This window comes from Pungitius pungitius, chromosome 1 (assembly GCF_949316345.1).
Source record: "Pungitius pungitius chromosome 1, fPunPun2.1, whole genome shotgun sequence".
Lineage (NCBI taxonomy): Eukaryota > Metazoa > Chordata > Actinopteri > Perciformes > Gasterosteidae > Pungitius > Pungitius pungitius.
Window position 1 is genome coordinate 31,285,423 of NC_084900.1, and position 21,843 is coordinate 31,307,265.

The 21,843-nt window shown below is 41.4% G+C and overlaps 2 protein-coding genes across 2 annotated transcripts; both read right to left on the reverse strand.

Annotated features, from left to right (window-relative positions):
* Nucleotides 1-6,701: 6,701 nt before the first annotated feature.
* Nucleotides 6,702-9,590, reverse strand: hoxc10a (homeobox C10a). Its single transcript, XM_037479312.2, has 2 exons — nucleotides 8,870-9,590; nucleotides 6,702-7,061 (listed from the first exon to the last, which is right to left on the reverse strand). The coding sequence occupies exons 1-2, from the start codon at nucleotides 9,570-9,572 to the stop codon at nucleotides 6,784-6,786; spliced, it is 981 nt and encodes a 326-aa protein (XP_037335209.2). The 5' UTR covers nucleotides 9,573-9,590; the 3' UTR covers nucleotides 6,702-6,783.
* A 6,149-nt stretch (nucleotides 9,591-15,739) lies between these two features.
* On the reverse strand, nucleotides 15,740-18,783 carry hoxc11a (homeobox C11a). The gene is given in 3 exon segments (XM_037479311.2): nucleotides 15,740-16,588; nucleotides 17,918-18,654; nucleotides 18,656-18,783. Coding segments are annotated over 3 exon segments (1,098 nt in total). The 3' UTR covers nucleotides 15,740-16,355.
* Between the last annotated feature and the right edge of the window lie 3,060 nt (nucleotides 18,784-21,843).

A 21,843-nucleotide genomic window follows, 5' to 3' on the forward strand; every position in this document is an offset into this window, starting at 1 on the left:
TTGTATTTACCCCCACACAAATTGTACAGTGGATCAATGCGCCACTTATCCCGGGATCTTAATGCACATAAATGGGATTAACGAATGTGCTCTTTTGATTTTTCTCTGGTACGTATTAGAGGAAAATCCAGCAAATATCTTTATTATCGCTTTATAAAACCTGCTTTCGTAACAGCGGATCTTTCTCATGCCGCAGTACTGACCTGCGCACATTAGATCCATAACCGAGCTGGGCACTATTTTATGGTGTAATTAATCTCTGTCTGGCAAATGCTCCGTGTTATTGAGATGGGTAGTATCGCAGCAATTAAAGTGTTTATTGAATCGTTGACGTATTTCGTCTTTATCAAAGCAGCGGCAGCACGTTTGATAAAGTGAAGGATTTAGAACTTGCTGAAGATTTCTGTTAGTTTGTTGATAGGAAGAGAGACCGTCACAGTAGGCACAGGTCGGACTATAGTCGGACCAGCGACGGAGTCAAATTAAGGTACGAACAATACACCAACAATTACGTTTTTTAAAGTTAACTTTTTAACGAGACCGTCTTATCCTTAGCGTCCTAACCATATCCTTTAGCATTTAGGAAGATACGAGAGGATGGGATTCAGATTCTTGACAAGCAGCCCACTGGAGTGGGTTATATTCGGCTAGTGACCATCAATGTTTTTATGCCCATCTATAAATTTTAACGAGGACCATTTGATTGTTCATAAACGTGTCGTTAATAAGACTGCATCTGGGGTCCTAGCTCCACATAAAAACCACCACCACCACTTTATGCATGTGAAACAATTCATATTAAACAACTCCGAAGACACGAGAGGGGAGTCTTCAGAGTGCAGAAGGGGTTCGTTAGAGGGATAACCAAATTAAGTGTTTCATTACAGGGATAATGTTACTGTAGGTTCTCGTGGCAAAAGTTTTCCGTTTGCCCAACGATAGATTTGTCAGTTAGAAGGCTGTGTTACCTGAACTCTTCTGCACCGTTGATAGATCACCGATGTGCGAATAATCATGTGAGTGGAGAAGTCAGCGGGGAACACAAATTAGACTGACACATAAATACTGACAGTTAAATGCACATGTGCAAAATGGATAAGGTCTATGACAACTTGGCTTGAAACAATAATATATCTTTAAAGTTGCACCATTTGTGACGTGGTGACTTTAGTGCAGGAGTACTTTAACAATTTGGAGAATAATTGATGCATGTAAACTCGGATTTTTAATAATACGTGAAAGCATGCACGTTTTTGATGTGTTTTTGAATGTATTTTGTGTGACTGGTAGGATCATGTGCTTAACTGCCATTTTGATGATTGAAAAAGGTTTTGTATTTTCCCTTAAGTGAGGAATATTGAAAAAAGGGTATTGAACTATTGAAAACTGTAACAGGAGGAAGCTAAATATAAAGCAAGTGAATTCGAAAATATAGTGGTGTGCAGCCGAACCAGCCGCCCTCTGTTTTGCTGGAATTAACTAAATCTGGGTGCATCCCAGCCATACAAAATATATAACCTGAACAAATCGAGCTTAACCAGAGGCCACACTTAAAAAAAAATCCCAATTTATGAGTGACAAAGACGCCTACTGTAATTAGGAAAATAGAAATCAAACCGTATTGGCATTTTAAAAAGTCTTGGCTTTGTCATCGCCAAGTTGCAATGATTCAATGAGGTCACTTCGACTACTCCAGTTCAAATTAACTACTACGCTTGGCCTATTACTGATATAATACTTAATATTTGACTCCGTGGGGCACAATTGTAATCAGTGCGCTTTGGGAAGTGCGATGTTATTCATGGCTGAGTTCAGATTCAACCATGAAATCTAAAAGTCCAGACGCCAGACCCTAACCCAGATAACGCCAAACGGCGTTCTGGTGAGTCACACACGTCCCCACTGGCTTAGCGTAATTCAGTCCTCAATTTGCCGTTTTATGTCTGTCCTAAAGTCTTGTGCGAGTTGAAGGTCTAATTCTACATATTCTTCAGCTGCTAATTAAGCAGAGTGGGCTAGTTGCCATTTATTACCATACTTTTGTATATATAAATGTCTTCTATATTTCTATATCACCTCTGTATTTTAAAAACTCTCTCTCTCTCTCTCTATATATATATATATATATATATAGATATATGTACTTACGTGTATCTCTGCGTGTGCGTGGCATCGAGTGAGTTGATTACAAGTGAAGATTTGTTTTTAATCCATGTTTGTTGTTCTACATTAAAAAAAAACAATGTATGCTAAAATAGTCAATTGTTGTTTCTCATTTCAGGAATTTCACTGTTTACCGTTGTTCCTACTGGGTTGAGTTGGATATAAGATAAACGTTACCGTCTTACAAATACTTCTTTATTGCATCGCCACCCTTCTCTTATTAAAAACCGATTCACTTGTTCCTCAACGTTTTGAAAATAGTCTGTAACCGTAAACAAAAAGGTGTGCATTTTTCTATTACATTTTGATGATTTAATATCACCATTAATGGAAATAAATACTATGCATTGATATGTAACGCAAAAATACACGATTAGATGATTGTTTGCTCTTGAACGGGCTGTTGGTCAAGTCCATTTGGTTGGTCTGCACATGATATGAAGAAAACTTTGTGTTTTCATCTAAAGGGAGGTACTGGATTTCTTAATATCGTCTGGATATCGTACATACAGGAATTTATATCAATTGAAAGATGCTCACAATGGCTGAAAGTGAACGCTCGCCCGGACATTTCTCAGACACACGATTCTGTTTCCTATTCATTAAATGAGGCATCAGAAAACTCAGAAGACAGACCCATGTATGGGAACGTTACCATGTACACAGCTTTACAAAGGTGGACAATGGTGCAAGTCATTGTTTGAAATATGAGCCATATGTACACACTGCGTTCATCCGCAATACTTCAAAAGTACGCTAACAGATATAAACAATGGCGCACAGTCGAAGAGCATCACGGCGCCGCAGTGCAGTGAGGCTACATATTCATCGGAAATAGCCGAAGAGCAAGTGTTAAAGGTCCTACGCCTTAAAGCCTCACTTTAATTAAGGTTTGAGTGGAGTTTGGGGGAAAAATGCAGAAACAGACTGAACAGGGACGCTTCAAATCAATTAAGATCATAAATGTGCATCTTCGTGTGGTAGATCATGACAAAGAGTAACCTGTAGCCAGGCTATCTATTATTAAACCATCAAGCAGATAGACGCACGGGACTCTAAAGGCTGATATCAAGACACAATTCCCCCCCCCCCCCACCACCTCTTCCGTGCAATTAGAGATGATCCATTCTTCGTCCCTGATTCGTTTTCACTTCACATGAGTTTGCCTGATTTCTGAATGATTGAAGGTATTTGTTGAAACACGGCTTGCTTTTGTAAGACACGTAAGATCCCATCCGCTGGTTGGTGTCATATATCTGGACGAAAGTGCATCATGTTTTCTCAATTTGGAAGTAGAATACAATTGAATATCCTTACAGAAAAGGTTATGGCACTCCAGAAGACCGCCTTTTCCCATTGAACCCTGTATCATTTCCTTTGCTTAATATGCATATAATGATTTCAAAGAGCATGTTATATTATACCCATAACGACCTCATTTACTGAACAGAAAGTACCATCCAAAAGTTACTTCGTGGCCAAAAAGGCCGCAAAATCATCCGCAGCTTAACAGTCGAGCATCGATATCAAAGTTACATCAAAGTTCAGCTACATATTGTACCCTCAGATTTTCTTGTTTAAAAATGTTTGCATTCCAAAAAATGTTGGTTGGGATGACGATGTAAGAAAAAACACATAAGTTATATTTTTGTAGCCAAAATGGCGTCCCTGAATCTACAATGTAGATACGAAATGTTTCCGTTTAATAAACGTCAAAGAATTCAGTTGCATACTTTCAACAATATTCCAAATAGTATAAGAGCAACGTATTTTCAAGTAAAAGCAGTGAATTCAATCCTAACTAACTTCATCTTGATCAACGTGTTATGAATAAAGCACAACGATAACATTTATGTACATACTTCACACAATTAAAAAAAAAAACGCCAGAAAAGTAGATGAAGGAAAAGGGAAACCCTTGAGCATATCTGACTCTTATCTGATCATGCAGCGGCAGGAACACATCCTGACCTGTCCCGAGGAAGCTTTAGCTTTCACTTCCTGTGCGCCACAACAAAGTGAAATAAATTGCTTGTGTGTGTATCTGGTTTTAGGGAAAATCTGTGCAGCTCTCAGGGCTGTTTCCAGCGCTGTAAAGTCTTTGTCAGTGATGCATTCCGAAGGGAGACACTCATTCGGTGAGCTGAATGAAAATGACTTTGGATTCCAGACTGTCTCTTCCAGTTGCACCACACAATGGGGAGGGGGGGGGGGGGTAACGCAGATAAGCACTACAGACAACAGGCTGACTCTTTCTTGGATACCTTTTTTTTTGCTTTGAAGGCCGAGTTTTTTCGCAGCAATAATCCAATCGACCATTGGTACTAATGTACGGCTTCTCCTTTGGATGTTCGGTGGCGTGCTGTCGTTTCCAACTGACAACGCATCAAATAATTTGGCACTGTTGAAGTTTAAGTTATCCCAACTGTAACTACCAACAAGTAGAGTACTAAATGTAGTGATGAGTGACGTTATTTAATGCACATATGTTTTGCAGGTATTCGAATGACAACTTCAATTCGAAAAAAATGACTTCAAACGAGATGATTAAAAGTGATAACTGTTATCATTTCAATCAAATCGTTCTTACGTGTGTGTCCAACGTCAGAATTATTTGAGGCCTCCACTCGGTATAACACTTTGAGAAACATTTGAGAATGTGATTGAGCGGAATAATTTGAATTTCAAGGCGTGTATTAGCATTTACAAGAGCCAGACTTCACATTATGGAAATGTCAATACGCATGTATTCCCTTTTAGAGCCAGCTTAATTCAAATGTGTGACTCATATCCACTCGTATCAATCCATTTGTCTGCATTTAGATGATCATAAAGCAGCTGAAACCACAAAACCTAAGCAGACAGTCAGTGATGACAGATGCAGTATAACGCAGTCTAAAATTTACCCCACGTTGTTTACAACCCATTCTCCTCCTGAGAACCTCAGAAGGTTTTACAGCCCACCACAAAAAAAAACAGCAAAGAAAGAAAACGTCTCTGTCCAAGGTATTGCAGCTCAGTTCATTTACAATGCCATTTGCGGGGAGACCTAGGTGACTATATGGGGTAATTCAGCGGAAATTGTGCCCTTGATGAAGACGAACTGACGTAATCAAGGCAGTTTCTTGTTGCCGAGCCAGGAAGCCAACCCCAACAACATGAAACTACCTAAACCACGCTTCAGCTTCGCGCAAAAGGGTTTAACTCCATGGACAGGAAAAGAGGAGTAACACATCTCACCAGAAAGATAAAAAGGCGAGTATAAAACACAATGAGATGCAGCTACTTTTAAAAAAAACTGCGTGAAAACAACTTGTAAAAATAATAATGTGTCAGCCTTATTTCACTTCCATAATAGCGGCGTATTGTAACAGTAAAACGCAGGACAGCAATTTATTCAGCCGTTCTGAATAAGCAAACCGTCAGGAAAAAAGTCAGTACCTCGAGAAAAAAAGGGAACATAATCAGCAACTAGCATTTTGATCATAGTGACAGAGGAAACAGAAATCCGCCGGACGCTGACTAATCCACAACTCATCAACTATCGGGCGTGCACCTTGCGTGCCACGAGAGCTGTCAAGCAAGCTCCCCATGACAAATGCTGCAGATTTTTCCCAGAGCAGGAAATAAAGAAAATCTGAGCCTTACCTTTACTTGCTTCCTGCAGTCGGCGGGCCGGTCCGTTCCCTTATCCACGTGTTTACCATGATGCTTGTTGTTATTATTGTTCATGCAGCCGTCGTGGTCGCCGTCCCCCCCTTTTTTTATCCAGCATCTTTCTTATCTCCTGCTCTCACGCAGCTCCATTTTGCCGGGTGGAAGCTGTTGTACCTTCCAGCTCAGCGCCTCCGATGGACCCTGCACATTGCAGTCTCTGCTATGGATTAGCCCCCCTCCACACACACCTTTAAACGCATCTTTACTGCTGCAGCACATTATATTTGCAGATCATAAAATCCACCCCCAACGTTTTCAGGGCGAACCTGACATTAGAATTTTATGACCTTGACTTACTGTGGTCACCTGGATAATATTTAAATCAACGTTATGGTCTCTCACTTCTATTAAAACTGCCATGATCTACTTGTGTCATCCGCAGTGTGTCTTTCCGTCCCTCTCATTTGCACCACTATTCCAGACGAAGGACAAAGTTGGTGATACCTTTCCATGTATTACGAACTGTGCACTTCACTGTTTTGGTATCATTTGCGATGACACCGCTTGATATTGTCAAGTGTGCATAACACGTTACGAATGTGCCACAGCAACGAAAAAAAGCTGCAATAGTGGAGAAACATCGTCCTCCTTTCGTTTCCTTCACGTAAGATGATCGTTTGTCAGTTCAAGGTAATAGCGTATCGATGTCCCAATGCTCCTCCACCAAGTGTTGGTCTGGAACTAAAGTCTGCCGGTAGGAAGACACGACGCGCGTGTATGTGAGTGTGTGTGTGTGTGTGTGTGCGTGTGGCTTGCAGAGCATTTTTTATAAACGATAATTCAACGCATTATGAGATGACACGTGCTTCTCTGTCTGTATGTCTATGTGTGTGTGTGTGTGTGTGTGTTGGTGGGTGCGTGTATGTATGTGCGTGTGTTTGAGTGCGTGTGTGAGAAACGTCTTCAAGAATAGTTATACACTGCACTGTGCTCCCTTCCTCGGCTCTCCCTGTTGAGCTTCTTGAGCTTCATGCGTCTGTTTTGGAACCAGATCTTGACCTGTCTGTCGGTCAGGTTGATACTCCGACTGATCTCCAGGCGGCGCTCCCGAGACAGATACATGTTGAACAAGAACTCCTTCTCTAGCTCCAACGTCTGGTGCTTTGTGTAGGGACAGCGCTTTTTCCTTCCGCTTTTGGCTTTCAACCAGCTTCCCGTAGTCTTTTCCTCGGATAAATCATCTACTGGAGCAACAAACAAACAAACAAACAAACAAAAAGACACCAGTGAGCAACGGTGGCAGGATCAGGATCCATTTTGTGCAGAGAACATAAGCGGCGTCTTAATCCTTATCGGTAGACTCGATGCTATAAACACGCCCATATCCTGCATCGTGTGCATCGAGCAGAGAGAAAAAAAAACGATTTAACCGGTGTGGGATCTCCGTGACAAATGAACGAAGTTGAACACTTTTGACCACGATGTATGCTGCTTGCAAATGTCTTTTGTGTGCCGTGGGGCTGTAATCAGATCCAATGTGTAAGCACTTCTGTTGTCTGAGTTGGACCTCAGACTCTCATAAAACATGATTATGTATTTGGAGATCCATCCAGATGGAAGTCTCTGTAGCATCGCATCGAATTAAAAAAAAAAAAAAAAAAAAACATATGTACAAAAAATGCCGCATGTCAGCAGGGAAAATGAGGCTTCTGCGCATTCGGGTAATTTCTTGATTAGGTTACAGACTCTAGGGAATAACGCCTCTTTTATGCGCATGCCAACACATACACACACACACACACACACATACACACACATACACCATGCAGGTTACAGTGATAATTACCCTAATGCGAACAGTCCGGGCTTAATTCAGTAATGTGGGATTAGAAGTGTGTGGAACACACACACACACACTGGCTATATACTCTAATTAAAATAAAATAAAATGAAATGAGCTTGTTGGTCGTCATTTAGGAAGCTAAATACATAAATAACGCAGAAAACTGAAACATTTTTTAAAGAGCTACAGACAAACCACAACGTGATGCACAATGGTATCAGATGTGTAACCCAGCATTAAGGGGAATCATTCTATCAACATTTTAAATAAGTTTCAAACGATGTGTGTGTATTTAGAACATTTTAAAAATTCGTTACAAAATGTAAATTTACAAATCATACATATTTTTGCCTTTGTCAATGTCAAAAAACTAATTCGATTAATTCTTACCAACATGCCACTGTCAGCATACAGGCTTATACGAACATTATTCTTATATTTTATTCTCACATTGCACCAATGCACCCAGTCAAAATGTGTAACATATGTGCCAACATGGCTCCGGATTCTGATTTAGATCTGACACGTGCACTTAAACAATATGTTATTTAAAAAAAACGAAATCTTGAATTATCGTTACATTGATGGGAAAGTGTGTGTTTGTGAAAAAAATATATAATAGTAGGAAATTTTGCCCAAGGATTTTAGTACAAATTGTTTTGAAGAAAAACTCTGGATTTCTAAATATATACCAGCCTTTTGTTTACGTCACATGCAATGCAAATGGACCCTTTGATGGGGAGAGATATTGAAGTAATTTGTCTATGCGTGGGTGCACGTGTATGTGCGTGAGTGTGTGTGTGTGTGTGTGTGTGTGTGTGTGTGTGTGTGTGTGTGTGTGTGTGTGTGAGAGAGAGAGAGAGAGAGAGAGAGTTTATTTCAATGATAACTGCCCATCTCCCATTCTCGTATTAATGGGAAGGTGCCAGACTAAGTGAGGCTGGTAAATAGTCTGACAGGCTAGTGACTGCGATCCAACTCAGGTCTGCATAATTGGGTCGTGGCACAAGACATTGTGCACACACGGTACACGGTGTGGAAGTCCGCACGTTTCCTGTGTATTTCTGTACTTTGCATTCATGTGAACTCGTTGGTGTGTGTGTGTGTGTGTGGAGAGGGTGGTTGAGGGAGGGATGGAGGGAGGGGGGGGGGGGTTGTTTATGTGTGTGTCAGGGAAGAGGGGGAGGGGGTAAAGTAGTCGTCTACCTTTTAATTGCCCGTCCGAGTTATCTGAACAGCTGTCACTCTTGGCCTTCTCTTCCGTTCTCTTCTGACTCTCATCTGTGTTTGAAAGCTCCAATTTATTGCAACTCATTGTCGATTTCGATGCTAATTCAACAGAAGTCTCCAAGTGGGTCAGAGAGAAGCCGGAGGGGAACTGCTGGTCGTCCTGCTGCGGCCTCTCTCCGTTGTACACCTGGAAACAGCCGCTGGACGAGGCGCTGCGCTCAGGCCGGCAGCTATTGTCCCCGAGCCGGATGTAAGTGGCCGACTCTGTTGTCTGCTTCCCCTTATTGCTGCCATCATCCCGATAGAGGCAACAAAACGCCTCCTCTTTGACGTTGCCCGCTGGAAACGAGCAGGGTTGTAAACACTGGGCAACAGGTTGTTCGTCCCCACTGGGTTTGGAGCCCTGTGTCCATGGGGCCGACAGGTAGGGGCCATCCTGGAAGCCGCTGAGCGGGACACCGCCCGGAGCCACATCGTCTCCTTTCGAGAGGGAAGCTGGTCCTACCTTCCCAATGTTTCTCACCATTGAATATCCGTACTCTGCAGTCGTGTGGATGTACATCCCGGGATTGTTGGAATAACCGTCAGCCCTGAAGGAAGATGATCCTGCCGTTAAAGAATCCATCAGGAATTTACCGGGCGCTAAATTATTCGGACATGAAATTTTTTTTTGTTGCATTTGGCAACACAGTAATCGACTGGTGAGTTGCACTGCTCTGAACTATGCGGGATTTATCCAAGAGAATAACGACAGTAGGATGCTGACATCTTTTGGAGGGGGTGAAAAAATATCAGTAACATAATTATGGATGCGGGGAGACATGTCACGTGATTTTCAGACCAATAGCAGCGTGAAAGTGGACTTGATGCTCCAGACTGACGTGACGTCAGCACGGTCAAGTTGGGGGACCTGGAGGCTTTTTGGTGGAGCAAGAGCGCCACCTAGCGCTGAAATGCTGGTTAGGACAGCAGGGCCGCAGCGGGGGGAACAAAGGGAGGCGGCTGCAGCAGTGTTTCTGCGGCAGCTAGTAGGTGGCTTTCTAAACAATTCCAATTTAGTTTCAGCCCTGAACTTTAGATATTTGAGAGGAAATGAATTAGGGCAACGTGTAAATTCCCTTTAGTCCCGCGCTGTGGAGGACAAGCATCCGAAGGGTTGCTTTTGCGTGTGTTCATTTCGTTGATTTGATCTGTTGTACCGTTGATTTAGGGAACGTAAGATGTTCGCAGGTGTGTTATAGAAAGGGAAATCTGAAGATTGATTCAAATATCTTTAAAAAAAAAAAACTTAAAATCGTCAATTGCATAAAGGTTTAAATATTCGCTTATGCGGTGACCTGCTACAGAAAAGCCGATTCACAGAAACACATTTCAACATTATTACGAAAACCTTTTTTTTAACCTCGGTTAATAATCCATTTATATTTTTCTACGATTGACTTAACCACTCTGAATTACATCAAAACTCTGCATCATCAGCGCAGTGAGCCTATTTAACTCATACAGTCGCGTTTGGCCGTTCTCTTCTGGAAATGACGAATATAAATATTAACTTGACCATGGAATTGGTTCGCTATGGAGATGTATTAAATTGCAGAATGCAGAATTACATCATGGGTGCTGTTTCTTTAATTTCGTAACCACGGTGGTGCCATCGATACCTGAAATGAACAGTGTATTAGATGTTCTAGTCTTTGTTCATATTTAGTTCTAAGCCTGTGGGTCAGAAGAACTGGTGTGTGGCTCTTTCATTAAAATGACGTTATTTATGCAGAGGCACTTTCTTTATAACAAGAGACGAACTGTTCAAAATCTTGTTTGCACACATGGTACAATGATAATCTGTTTCTTTTTTTGTGTGTGAATATTGTGTGAATTTTAGCAAATTAAAACGAAGCCCATATTTTTTGTGGATGCTTGTTGTTATTTTCCTTAATCCTGTGTGTCGTGTTGTTTTGTGTCAGGCCTGCAGTAAGCTCAGCCTTCAGACGTCGTTTCTTAACAAACCCGCAATGGATCCAAATACTGCCAACACGTTGCTCCCAAACTTTCACGAGGTGCTGATCCTTGCACACACTTTTTTTTCTATTAAAACACGTGAAGCTTGTAAAACTATAATTCAAGGCCACGCAATGTTCAGCGGTGATAAAAAAAAAAAAGCAAAAATGCTACAGGCCTAAAACTTTTACCAATATGGTTTGAGAGCTGCAATAAAACCAAGTCCCATCAGCATTGTGAACAGACCTCTAACAAACAAGACTCCCGGTTTGAAGAGATGTGGAGGCAGGCAAGAGTTGAACCAGTTGAAAGATTGCTCGTGGAAATTATGCTCTGCGGGTTTGCTTGCGAATTGTGACCCTCTTTCTGTGTTTTCAGTTCAGTATTTGAAGTTTCAAAGACAAGGTAAAGACAGGCATGCGTTACAAACGTGTTTAAAACATTTGTCTGGCTTTGCACGCCTACAGTGATGTTTCAAGACGAGACAATACATTTATTTGCACGCGATGCCCTGAATGTGAGTGAGAAACATTTTCATAATAACCAGTACACAGTGTCGGGTCCTGCTACATTCCGAACATTTATAAAAGAAATAGACCAGTTATAGCTACAAATGACAGTCTAGCATCTTCATTTCTTGTGCTTTTTTATATTACTCGACGATGGACGGATAGCGTGGACAACCTTTGACTCAAAATATACACTTTAAACCGTGCACACTTATATGTGGTTCCTCAACATTTTACTTGTTAATGTAGTTTATCAGCCAAGAGGACTTTAACGAATGCAGCATTCGAGTCTCACCACCCTCCAACTTTCTTAGTCGTCTTAATACCCACTTCACAAACTTCACAAACAGCGCAAATACACAAAAAGTACTTCATGACACATTTAGACTAGCCTGCAGGCTAGAAGAGCACGAAAATAAGTCATTCCCTTTAACAGTCACGTGCAGAAGCCACGTGCAAAGAGTGCAACGAGTGTCGTTACTAAATTTGCGTAGCATACCGTTTAAGAACAAAACGGCAAATAACAAATTGAGCACTCTGCTGCTATGTGTTGTTTGTGTCACTCATGAACACACAACCATGTTTTCCCAAAATGATATCGCATCATATTACGTGATTTTCTTTCTGCAAAGGTCGGCGTGTCATTTTAATAGATTCAAGTAATGCGCTCACTTCTGAAAAAAAACGTGTAACGGCTACATTTCTCTGCGCTGTGTTAGCATTCAACTTCAATAATCTTCTCCGACACACTACATATGCTGCTTGGCAAGCTTTAAGCTACCCTGAGCTGGCCTACACACAATTACAAAACACCCACGCACTCACACTCATACGCACACAAACCCACGGAGACGCACACGAAGTTGACTCCAACTGTATTTTACCAGGGTCTTTACACTTGTCTAAACCGCAGCCAGCACTTTCGCCACTAAATAGTCGTCCCATTGATTTCACACCTTTGGGCCGTTATTATGTTACGAATACGGGTGTTGAATGCTGCGGGACAGACGGGCCCAGTAACCTTATTAGACTCATCAAGAGCCACTGCGGCGACACACCTCATTTGCACCTGGCAACCACTTTGAAACATCTTTCCAGTCGGACGTGAGGAGATTGTGCTTTGTGTCCTATATGTTTTTATGCTGCTGTCCACTCCGTGCGCAGCGGCAAATGTGCGGTGCCAGAATAATGTAAGTTCTTAATTAAAAACCGGAGTGCTAACCGCGATCTATACAGGGGTTTAGAACTATTCAATTATTGATGATGACAAGCACTTCGCACCAGACGCCGTAACTGAAAACTTTCTTTAAATGACTGTCACAACGAACTTCGCAGCGATTATTAGCATTAGCAGCGTTCTAAGGCAAAATTGTAAACTAAAGCGTGTGTAGTTATTTGGTTGCAGCAGTAGAAGGAATTTCGTTTTACAGCGACGAACTGTTTTATGGCCCTATATAGAACAGGAAATGTGCTGAGATATGAGTGATACACTGTAATATAACACCATTCAATAGCCTATAACCCCGTGATTAATATGTGCAGAGAAACAGGAATACTCCATGTACATCATAATTAAAACACAATAACTTTTACTGTTACATATATGGTATCCTTATAAATTATATATAGATATACATATATATATATATATTGCTACAAAATAGTATTGACCTCAGATTATATTTTCTAAATAAACTGTGTTTACATTGTTTTTCTAGCTACACATTTTCAACATATTTGCAAGATATTTCTTTCTCGTTTCTCCATTATTGCCTATGTTGCTTTACAATTTCCGGTATTTGAAGGTCAACGGTAGCTTTCAATATACAGTAATGCACTCACACACTCATCCATATATACGTCCCCATGATGTTTATAGCCAGGTTTTATTTAAAATATGTATCATCAAATGATATTGATATTTTACAGCATCAAATCGAACATTTACATTCTTGAAAACAATTCCTCCGATTTTATGGAGCTGAATTAATCAATGTTCCCTTCTGCGTTGTTGTAGCACCAGTGTGCCTTGCCTCAGACACACCGCCATTTTCCTTCACCACAACAACTAAACCAAGCCAAACACACCGAAAGACCTGCATTCCTGCACAGTGGACCACAGTGAGCACAGCGGACTCACGAAGAGGACGTCGCCTATCTACCACTACTACTACTCTGATGGTCAGGCGTCCATCTCAGCAAACATCGTCAAGATGCCCTTGGAGGAAACAAAGTAGCGCGGAGGCCGGGAGGCTCTTGGCCCTCGTGTGGTTAACAGACAACATTTGCACAAGCCTCTGCAGCGCAGCTATCTCCGTTAGTGACGTTGTGTGCTGGAAACCTACAAATTATTCACGTCACCCTCCCAGGGCCAAGGTTGGTGGGTGTGGCGAGAGAGAGAGAGAGAGAGAGAGACAGAGAGAGGCGCAGCTATAGCCTTGATCTCCACCAGTATGCGTCACCTTTGTTCTGCCACATTTTACACTGACATATGCAGATTGGAGCCTGAACTCTATTAGCTGAAAAGACAAAATGACTCCCAGGACTTTTGGAACTAGTGTTTCGTTGCCTTTTTCTCTTAAAATATAATAATAATAATAAATATATATATATATATATATATAATCCGGATGAGAACGTAATGCTTATCCCAAAAGAGAGCAAACCGACACTGACTTTAAATGAAACCCTCAGGTCTAAATAAAGAACTATAAACCGCTCTGTAAAATATGAGCAGGAGTCACTTCTAAAGTCGGGAATAAAAAGCTGGACCGACTCAACTCACCACAGCCACACACAAAATGTCTGGTTTACACATACAGAATCACTTTTATTACATGCACTGCGACCGCCCCACGTAACATCTTAATGTCAAACTTTAGGAAATACAATTATAAGTCAACAGTGTGTACCAACATGGTTTAACACGTATCATGCGTGAACACGTATACATTTAACAAGGACAATAAAGTGTATTTACTGGCCATGCTAAAGCTGGCAAAGTTACCTGTTGTAGTTTAATGCGAAGGGTCAAAGTTGGTCTCTTTACACATTCCACTTTCTGTTCCCACTCACACTCATTGGCCCATTCTGCCGCTACACACATTTCCGGGCTAAAGTGACTCCTTGATTCCACTTTATTGCAGCGGGTTAAAGGTGAAGGCCTTGACATGATTGAAGTTCAAAGACTACATTTAATTATAAACTGTAGTTAATGCACACGTGCAATCATCATGCACATATGTTTGGTGATACACATTCGAAATACACGTACAGGCTTATGCCGAACACACACACACACACACACACACACATTAAACACAAGTTTTGAAATAAGAGCGATTTTACCATATTATTTGTCATTGCTCAAGTGGTCCATCAATCAAAATAATGTATTGATAACTGATTGGAGTAGGCAAGTTTTGGGGGGTTGCTCAGACAAATAAAATATTTATTAAAATGCTTGCCTGAATCTGAGCATGCCGAACATTATGATTCCACTCTTTCACGAGATCGATCGTTGAAAAGATTAAAAAATATATAAATTAGCTTAATAAAACCTCTACCAAAATCTCTGGGAAAAAGACTGGTTTGCTGGGCTTATCCAAAAGGATATTGCGATTATAGAAGCGATGTGGACATGCAGTTGGGTGCACAGGGGGGTTGGGGTCGAGTTACAGATAGACAAACCGAGTTCATGTCGAAATCACGACAACTTGGTTTCGACCCTTTCGGACATCGAGCCTTGCTTGTTTACTATTTACTGCGGTAGTGCACGCCATCCCCCCCCCCCCCCCCCCCCCCGAACAGACGGTGCAATTAAGAGAAAAAAATAGCCATTTAGTGCCTCTGTCTTTATGGCAGTGTCTAGACTACAAGAGTGCGATTCCATTTAGTGGGCACTAAAAGACCATTCCACTCTCTTTCTTTACATGTCTAAGATATGGGTTCTATGTTCGTTTTACATGCTTACTAAAATATAAACCTGATCATTTAGAATGTGATAACCTGAAAATTGCCAAATATCCAAAAAACAAATATCTTCACCACGAGTGTATCAGAATGAACTGGACATTTCTAGGTTACACACCCATTTATAAGCAGTTGCTATTTTAAAAAAAAACTCTCTGACTCACGACCTTCCAGAATAACAATAACAGCTGTCAATAATTTATGCGTATCAATAATTGTAACTGGGATCAGGGAGGCAGAAAAAGCACAAAGTAGTTGAGTTTTTCCTATACGTTTGTGTTTATTTCATATGTAATATTAACAATACACAGGCCAACAATCTCTGGGATCCAAAGCACCAATGTTTTAAGCAAATAATTTAGTTGGCGTTAAAGCTGTTTAAGTCGTATGGACAGTGTACTGAAAGATAGCAGCAGGGACGGGATATAGCAAATTCAACATATATTTACAGTCACGAATGCACATTGCATAGGCTACTCAGGGGGTTATACTTTAATAGATTGGACGTCACAGTTCTCAAAGGAAAAAAATGTAGCCACGAGATTCGCCTTACTTTGTCTCTGCTCTGATCGAGAAATAATTCATGATATTCTATGTACATGGACCAGAGAACAGGAGGAAAGAGCTAACCGTTGGTTGCACAAATAAGATTTGAATTGTTTGTTTTTATTTCAACAACAAATAGGTCTATATGAACGATAGAATGAACACAATGGAGAACCTTGATAAATAGAGAGACCTATTCAAGGACAGCATAGGTATAAATGATTTTTTTTTTAACCGTGTGGGCCTCACTGGGGAGCAGCTAGAAATTCACTGCCGCCCTTTGGCAATACGAAAATCGCGACATTATCCCATGCAGGCCCATTATTCCCACTGTCCGCTTGGGCTCCTTAAAACGGTTATGCCCATGATTACAACTCAAGGAGATTAGAGTAGGCCTCAATGTCCCTGACCGAGATGGTGACGCTGCCTTCTCCTGCTCACAACAGGGGGTTCCCAGAGAAGTACTGCAGGCGATCTCTGCTCAGCTTCTTCTCTTTCATTCTTCTATTCTGAAACCAAATTTTAACTTGGCGGTCGGTGAGGTTTAACATTCGCGAAAGCTGAAGCCTTTTCTCTTTGTTGATGTAAACGTTGAAGAAGAACTCCCGCTCCAGCTCCCGAATCTGAAACTTGGAATATGGACACCTCTTCTTCCGCGTGCGGGGAGTGGCTGGAGAAAAATTTAAAAAAATACATTATATTTTAATGCATTCCGCTTCACGGGAAATAGAAACAACGTCACCAGTATTGACAATAATTTACACGAACGAGACAAATGAGCAGTGCTGATGAACCCATAGGACTGGAGCTTTAAGTTTCAGTTGAAATTAGTAACGTTAACATTTCCGTCAAGATTCATCGAGCAAAGTGGTCGAGGCTATCAGTTAGACCATCCATAAAGCACGTTAAATATCCGAATCACTGGCAGGAAATCCTATCAACTTACATGCTCTAAGTACGTGTTTATATGTTATAAATATACAACAACAAAAGTACCCACCCGCATTATACGCGTTACATTCCTCCGGAGCTAAACAATTTACACAATCTTTTGGCAGTGAGTTGCAATGCATCGCTCATGTTTGCAGCTGCCTATGCAGACCTCTGTGGCCCTATAACCTCTTATCAAACAGGTGATGACGGAAATACTTTTTTTTTTTAATGGTTTTCTGGGGAATAGGGGTAGCCTCAGTTAGCTTGTACCTGCAGAATGGCCGGGCTAATGCAATGTACATGAGGCTAAACACCAGTGTGTGCTGCAATAACATACATACAAGCATTACTTTATTTAATATTGAACATTCATGTTATCAGTAATGCCAGCTTGCATTCAAACTACTAACAGAGAGCCGAGCCTAAATGGAAGTGGAGTTAGACTCAACCTTTTTTTTTTAGTAGCTACAGAGTAAAGAGCATAAATTGCAGACCTATGCATTCTCCTCATATAGGTTATGGACACACTCGGATTATCTGCAGCTGCTTCATTTACTGACTACTTGTTAAAGTGGGACACGGTTCTAATCTATTATTGGATGGAGGAATACATGTATTCCAGACATCTACCTGTATATATAGGAACGCGTTCAACCGTAAAGTATGTAATACTCGGTGCAGCATGTATTTTGTGTGCAAACCCGGTGCTAAAAGAAAATTCACAAGACGCCAAAAGCAATGTTCTGCCCAATTGGTTTTTACTCTCCCCAGCCCGACGAGAAAATCCCTTAAAATGCCCAACGCAAGTTCACGATCAAAGTTAACATTTGTCACAATAGCTCTCTCTTAAACATTTCACAGACTCTCACCATAGAGGCGACTGTGTATAACATCCCTTTTTTTCAAAGCGCTTTCCCATCGTAAAAATTCTTCTCGTTGCAAGAAAGAGCTTTGTAGGGTTATAATAAAATCCTTTGAATGCTTATAAAACTCCACATAAAATCTGACCGACAAAACACCGGGCTAGTCCCCTTAACCTTCCCCCATTTTACAGCTTTAAACCTACTCGAGTGGCTGCTCTTGTTGGCGGTGCCGTCCTTGGTGGTTGTGGAAGAAGAAGTGCACGAGCCAGAATTTGTATGTTCCTCCTCATCTTCTGGGTCTTTTTCCTGCTCCGGAGCTCCGGCTAAGGAGGCTACGGGCTGCTGCTGCTGCTGCTGCTGAGCGTCGCTTTCCAGCTTTCCTCCCTCGCCCTTTTGTAAACAACTGTCTGACTGATTGTCCGTGCTGCTGCAGTATGCGGTCTCGAAAAAGCGGTCGAAACCTTGCGGAAGGACGCTGTTTTTCCCCACCCCGGAGTAAAAACCTGTGGCGGGGTGATTGGAGCCCGGATGGCTGTGATGGTGATGGTGGTGGTGGCTGTACACGCTCTCGTTCTTCATAAGCATTTCTGTCATGGTGGATGGCGGAAGACAGTCCCTATGCACCAGATCTTCTCCGGAGTAGCACGATGCATAATTGCTTCTGTGGTGCCATTTACTGGTAGGGTCCAAGCCGTATGAAACTTCCCGTACCGGCTGCACTTGAGACAGATTTGTGGAATAAGGGTAGCTGATTTGCCGGGACGGGGCCTGTGGAAGAAACGAGGAGACGGCAGAAAACTCGGGGACGTAGTAGGTGCAGCTGGGGAGATAAATGTTGGACGCGCAGCCTGTCCTGTCCCCAAACTCGGATGTCCGGTCTTTGCGCGTCTGGGAGCAGAAGTTGCCCAGATTCACCGAGTTAAACATCTTTCTCTCTCTCGTACTCCGAACTATAGATAGATGTTTTGGATACGTGCTGCAGCAGAAGGGTGGAATTTGGGAAGGCGAGATGACGCGCAATCCGTCTAAGTCGCCCCGCAGACACGTGATCGAAAGTAGATATTGTCATATATCAATTTGGAGTAGTTGGATGTGTAGGAGTGGTTGGCTTTAGGTAAGATCGAGAAGGTTCAAACGAATCACAACGCCACAGGCGCACTAAGAAAACCAGGAACAGATTTCTGCTTGCTGCCTTGTGACATTTAGAGAGATATGTGCTGTGTGTGTTTGTGGTAATGGGCTGCTGGTAGGCTAGCTGCACAACTACAGCTTGTGTGACCAGCACAGCACAGACTGCAGAGTACTTTCACAGACATATGTTAGCGTTATTGAATTTAACAGGCAATATTCGTATTGTTTTTTTGCAAATTATTACATTATTACTCTTATTCATTCGAATTATTGCAATCAAATGACAATTACCATACAAATCAGACACGGTTATAGGCTACTGCTGTTCATTTGATATTTTAATCATAGAATGGCATTATTGTTAATGGCATTGTACAGTACAAAACCTGGATTAAGAACGTAGGATCGTTCAGTGGACGCTGTCAACGTAGCACACAGCTGTGTGCAGCTGTTAAGAAGCGAGTCTAATCAACGTCTTACTTCAACGTGACTTATTCCACAAATCTCTGAGACTCCCAGGACATTTTACACTGTTGTCTGCGAATATGCAGGAGATCTTGGCATGCGACTTTTAAAAATAATTTGTATCTATTTTTATTCTTATAAGTTGCAAGACGAGTCTGCTAAACGCGGACTATTGAAGAACAACAACGCAGATGATTCGCTATTACTGTGCAACATTTAAATCCGTCACTTGTTTTCACTAAAGAAAAAAAGGTGCACCACTATGTCATACTGTTGCGAAATTAAGCTCAACCAACAGTTGGGCCATGCAGGATAGATGCAACTAAATGAATCGACTCTAATTTTCCCCTTTCACGTTGGATCAAAGCAATCGGAGGACAACTGCTTAATTCGAGACTCCAGCTACTGGGACACCAGTAAAGAGCCCTCGGACATCGCATCTCCTCCACCGGTTAAATGTGACCTGATGGATTCAGCAACCTTGACTTTGGTGTGGTTATTGACCAAAACAATAAGAGGAAGACCGAGCCCACGTGTGTAAAAACTGTTACAGTGAAAGTATTCAAATAGATATCGACCACGCTGAATGTGTTGTGTTGCAGCTTTTGTCTCCACGTTTCAGAGCAGCGGCGGCGGCTGCTTTAAGCCACTAAACGCCATGAATGTACCCGACGTTTTCCCTCTCGAATTAAACAAGTGCAAAGCTGCTGTGACCATTTTGTTTTCGACATTTATCTGTCGGTGGCTGTTAAACAGAACGACCTCCAGACTTAAAAATAAAAAAATCAAATGTAATGTAATAAACAAGTGATTTGAAAAGATGCGCCTGCGTGTTCTTTCCTGTATCATTGTAAACTTTTAATTATATTGTCGAGGGGCGTCTTTGAATCTTTATTGACTAACTGATACTATCACAGGGGAAAATTAATATGATGGCCCATTGTTTATGATCAGAAGCTTCTTTCTAAATGATGCAATTTAATTTAGAATTATCATCCAATAGTCCAATAACAGTATCGCTCTAATACAATACCTTAATAAAATAATGGAACGTATCCGACAGCAAGTGTGAAAACAAGCAAAATCCTCAGACCTCAACATTGGAAATAAGATTCCATTGCAGGCGTATTCTTTGAAAAATGTGTCGGTGGCATTGGCATTAACTTGTTTACTACCCTTATAGACAAAAGGTGGTCTCACATGATGCATCCTGCATCCAAGTACAAAGAAAGCAGACAGCTGTCCAGACACAGCACTTGAATTTGACCACTAAAATCCTCTCTACGTCCACCATAAAACTCCGAATGGCTGTAGTAACGCTAAATCCCTTTGTTCTATAGAAAACCATAAAACTTGAGAATGAGAGGAATCTGGATTTCAGCAACTAGATATTTTGCAACTTAAAAAGACACCGTCGGGCAGAATTGTCACACAGACAACCATAATACATTTATTCCAACTAGGTGTGTATGTCCATCTGAGAGATGAAGCCAAATAGAAACCGGTCGCTTAAAATTCGGTGTTTGGACATTATTGTAAGGGTTAACGATTAATTCACTGAAAACAAAATGAAATAGTTTGAATGTGACACAAAAAAAACAAATATATACAAGTGCATTTGTGCCTTGTAATTAGCTAGTTAGTGTCATTTTTGGTAGATGAACCACCGCAGCCATGTAAATATTCTTCATAACATTAGTAGTTGGCCTGTGCGGACACACGTCTATTCGAAAAGTATAAAATATTTTCCATCGAATTATTAAAAAACTGAACAAGACAAAACGCTTCGTTGGAATCCTGTTGAATTTTCTACAAACGGAAAAGCCTCAATACTAATTGATCCACAGCAATGGTTGTCAAATACAACATTTAGAATGTACCTGCATTTCAACACTAATCTGATAATTATATCAATTGAAGAACAAAACACGTCACCTTCAAATGAATACAAACTGTTCTTTGTGTCGCAGACGGTCTGAAACAATTTAGTCGAATAATGTCACGACCATTCCATTGTATGGATAAATAATGTGAGGGTATGAATAAGTGATGCACAAATACAATTGAAAAGTTACGGCTGATAATCACACGACTGAAAATGGGAAAGACACATTTTACAACACAGCGCCCGAGACTCAGTTAAGCGTGCAGGAATCATTCCTGACTGCGTTCAAGTCTTAGTGGACACTACACGTCCATCAGGTCGGCAACATCCGCTTTCCGATGGCTTAAACACTGGCTGTTCTCGCCCTAACGTGCAAAAAAATCTGTCCAACAAAAAGTTTCACCATATGTTAATTGTGTGGAGAAGGTGTCGGAACCAGTTGTCACTCTGCGTTTTGATATTGCAGCACTGATTTTACAACTGTGTAGAACTCAAGCTATACGTGTAGCATACTTGCACTGCTTCTCTCAGGTGGGACATGCTAAGGAGGACTCTCCTTTCAAAAAATGGTATCGCAGTGGTTTGGCTCTGCGTCGATAAATCCTGCGCCATGTGATCCAACACTAACTCCAAACACAACACGCGCAC

Bases quoted from the DNA above. Each gene is read 5' to 3' on its own strand.
- hoxc10a (XM_037479312.2), bottom strand. From the start codon at position 9,572: ATGCAACAAAAAAAAATTTCATGTCCGAATAATTTAGCGCCCGGTAAA. The intron at 7,062-8,869 runs GTAGACGACTAC...TTGCTCCAGTAG, and splicing joins CTCGGACGGGCAATTAAAAG to ATGATTTATCCGAGGAAAAG.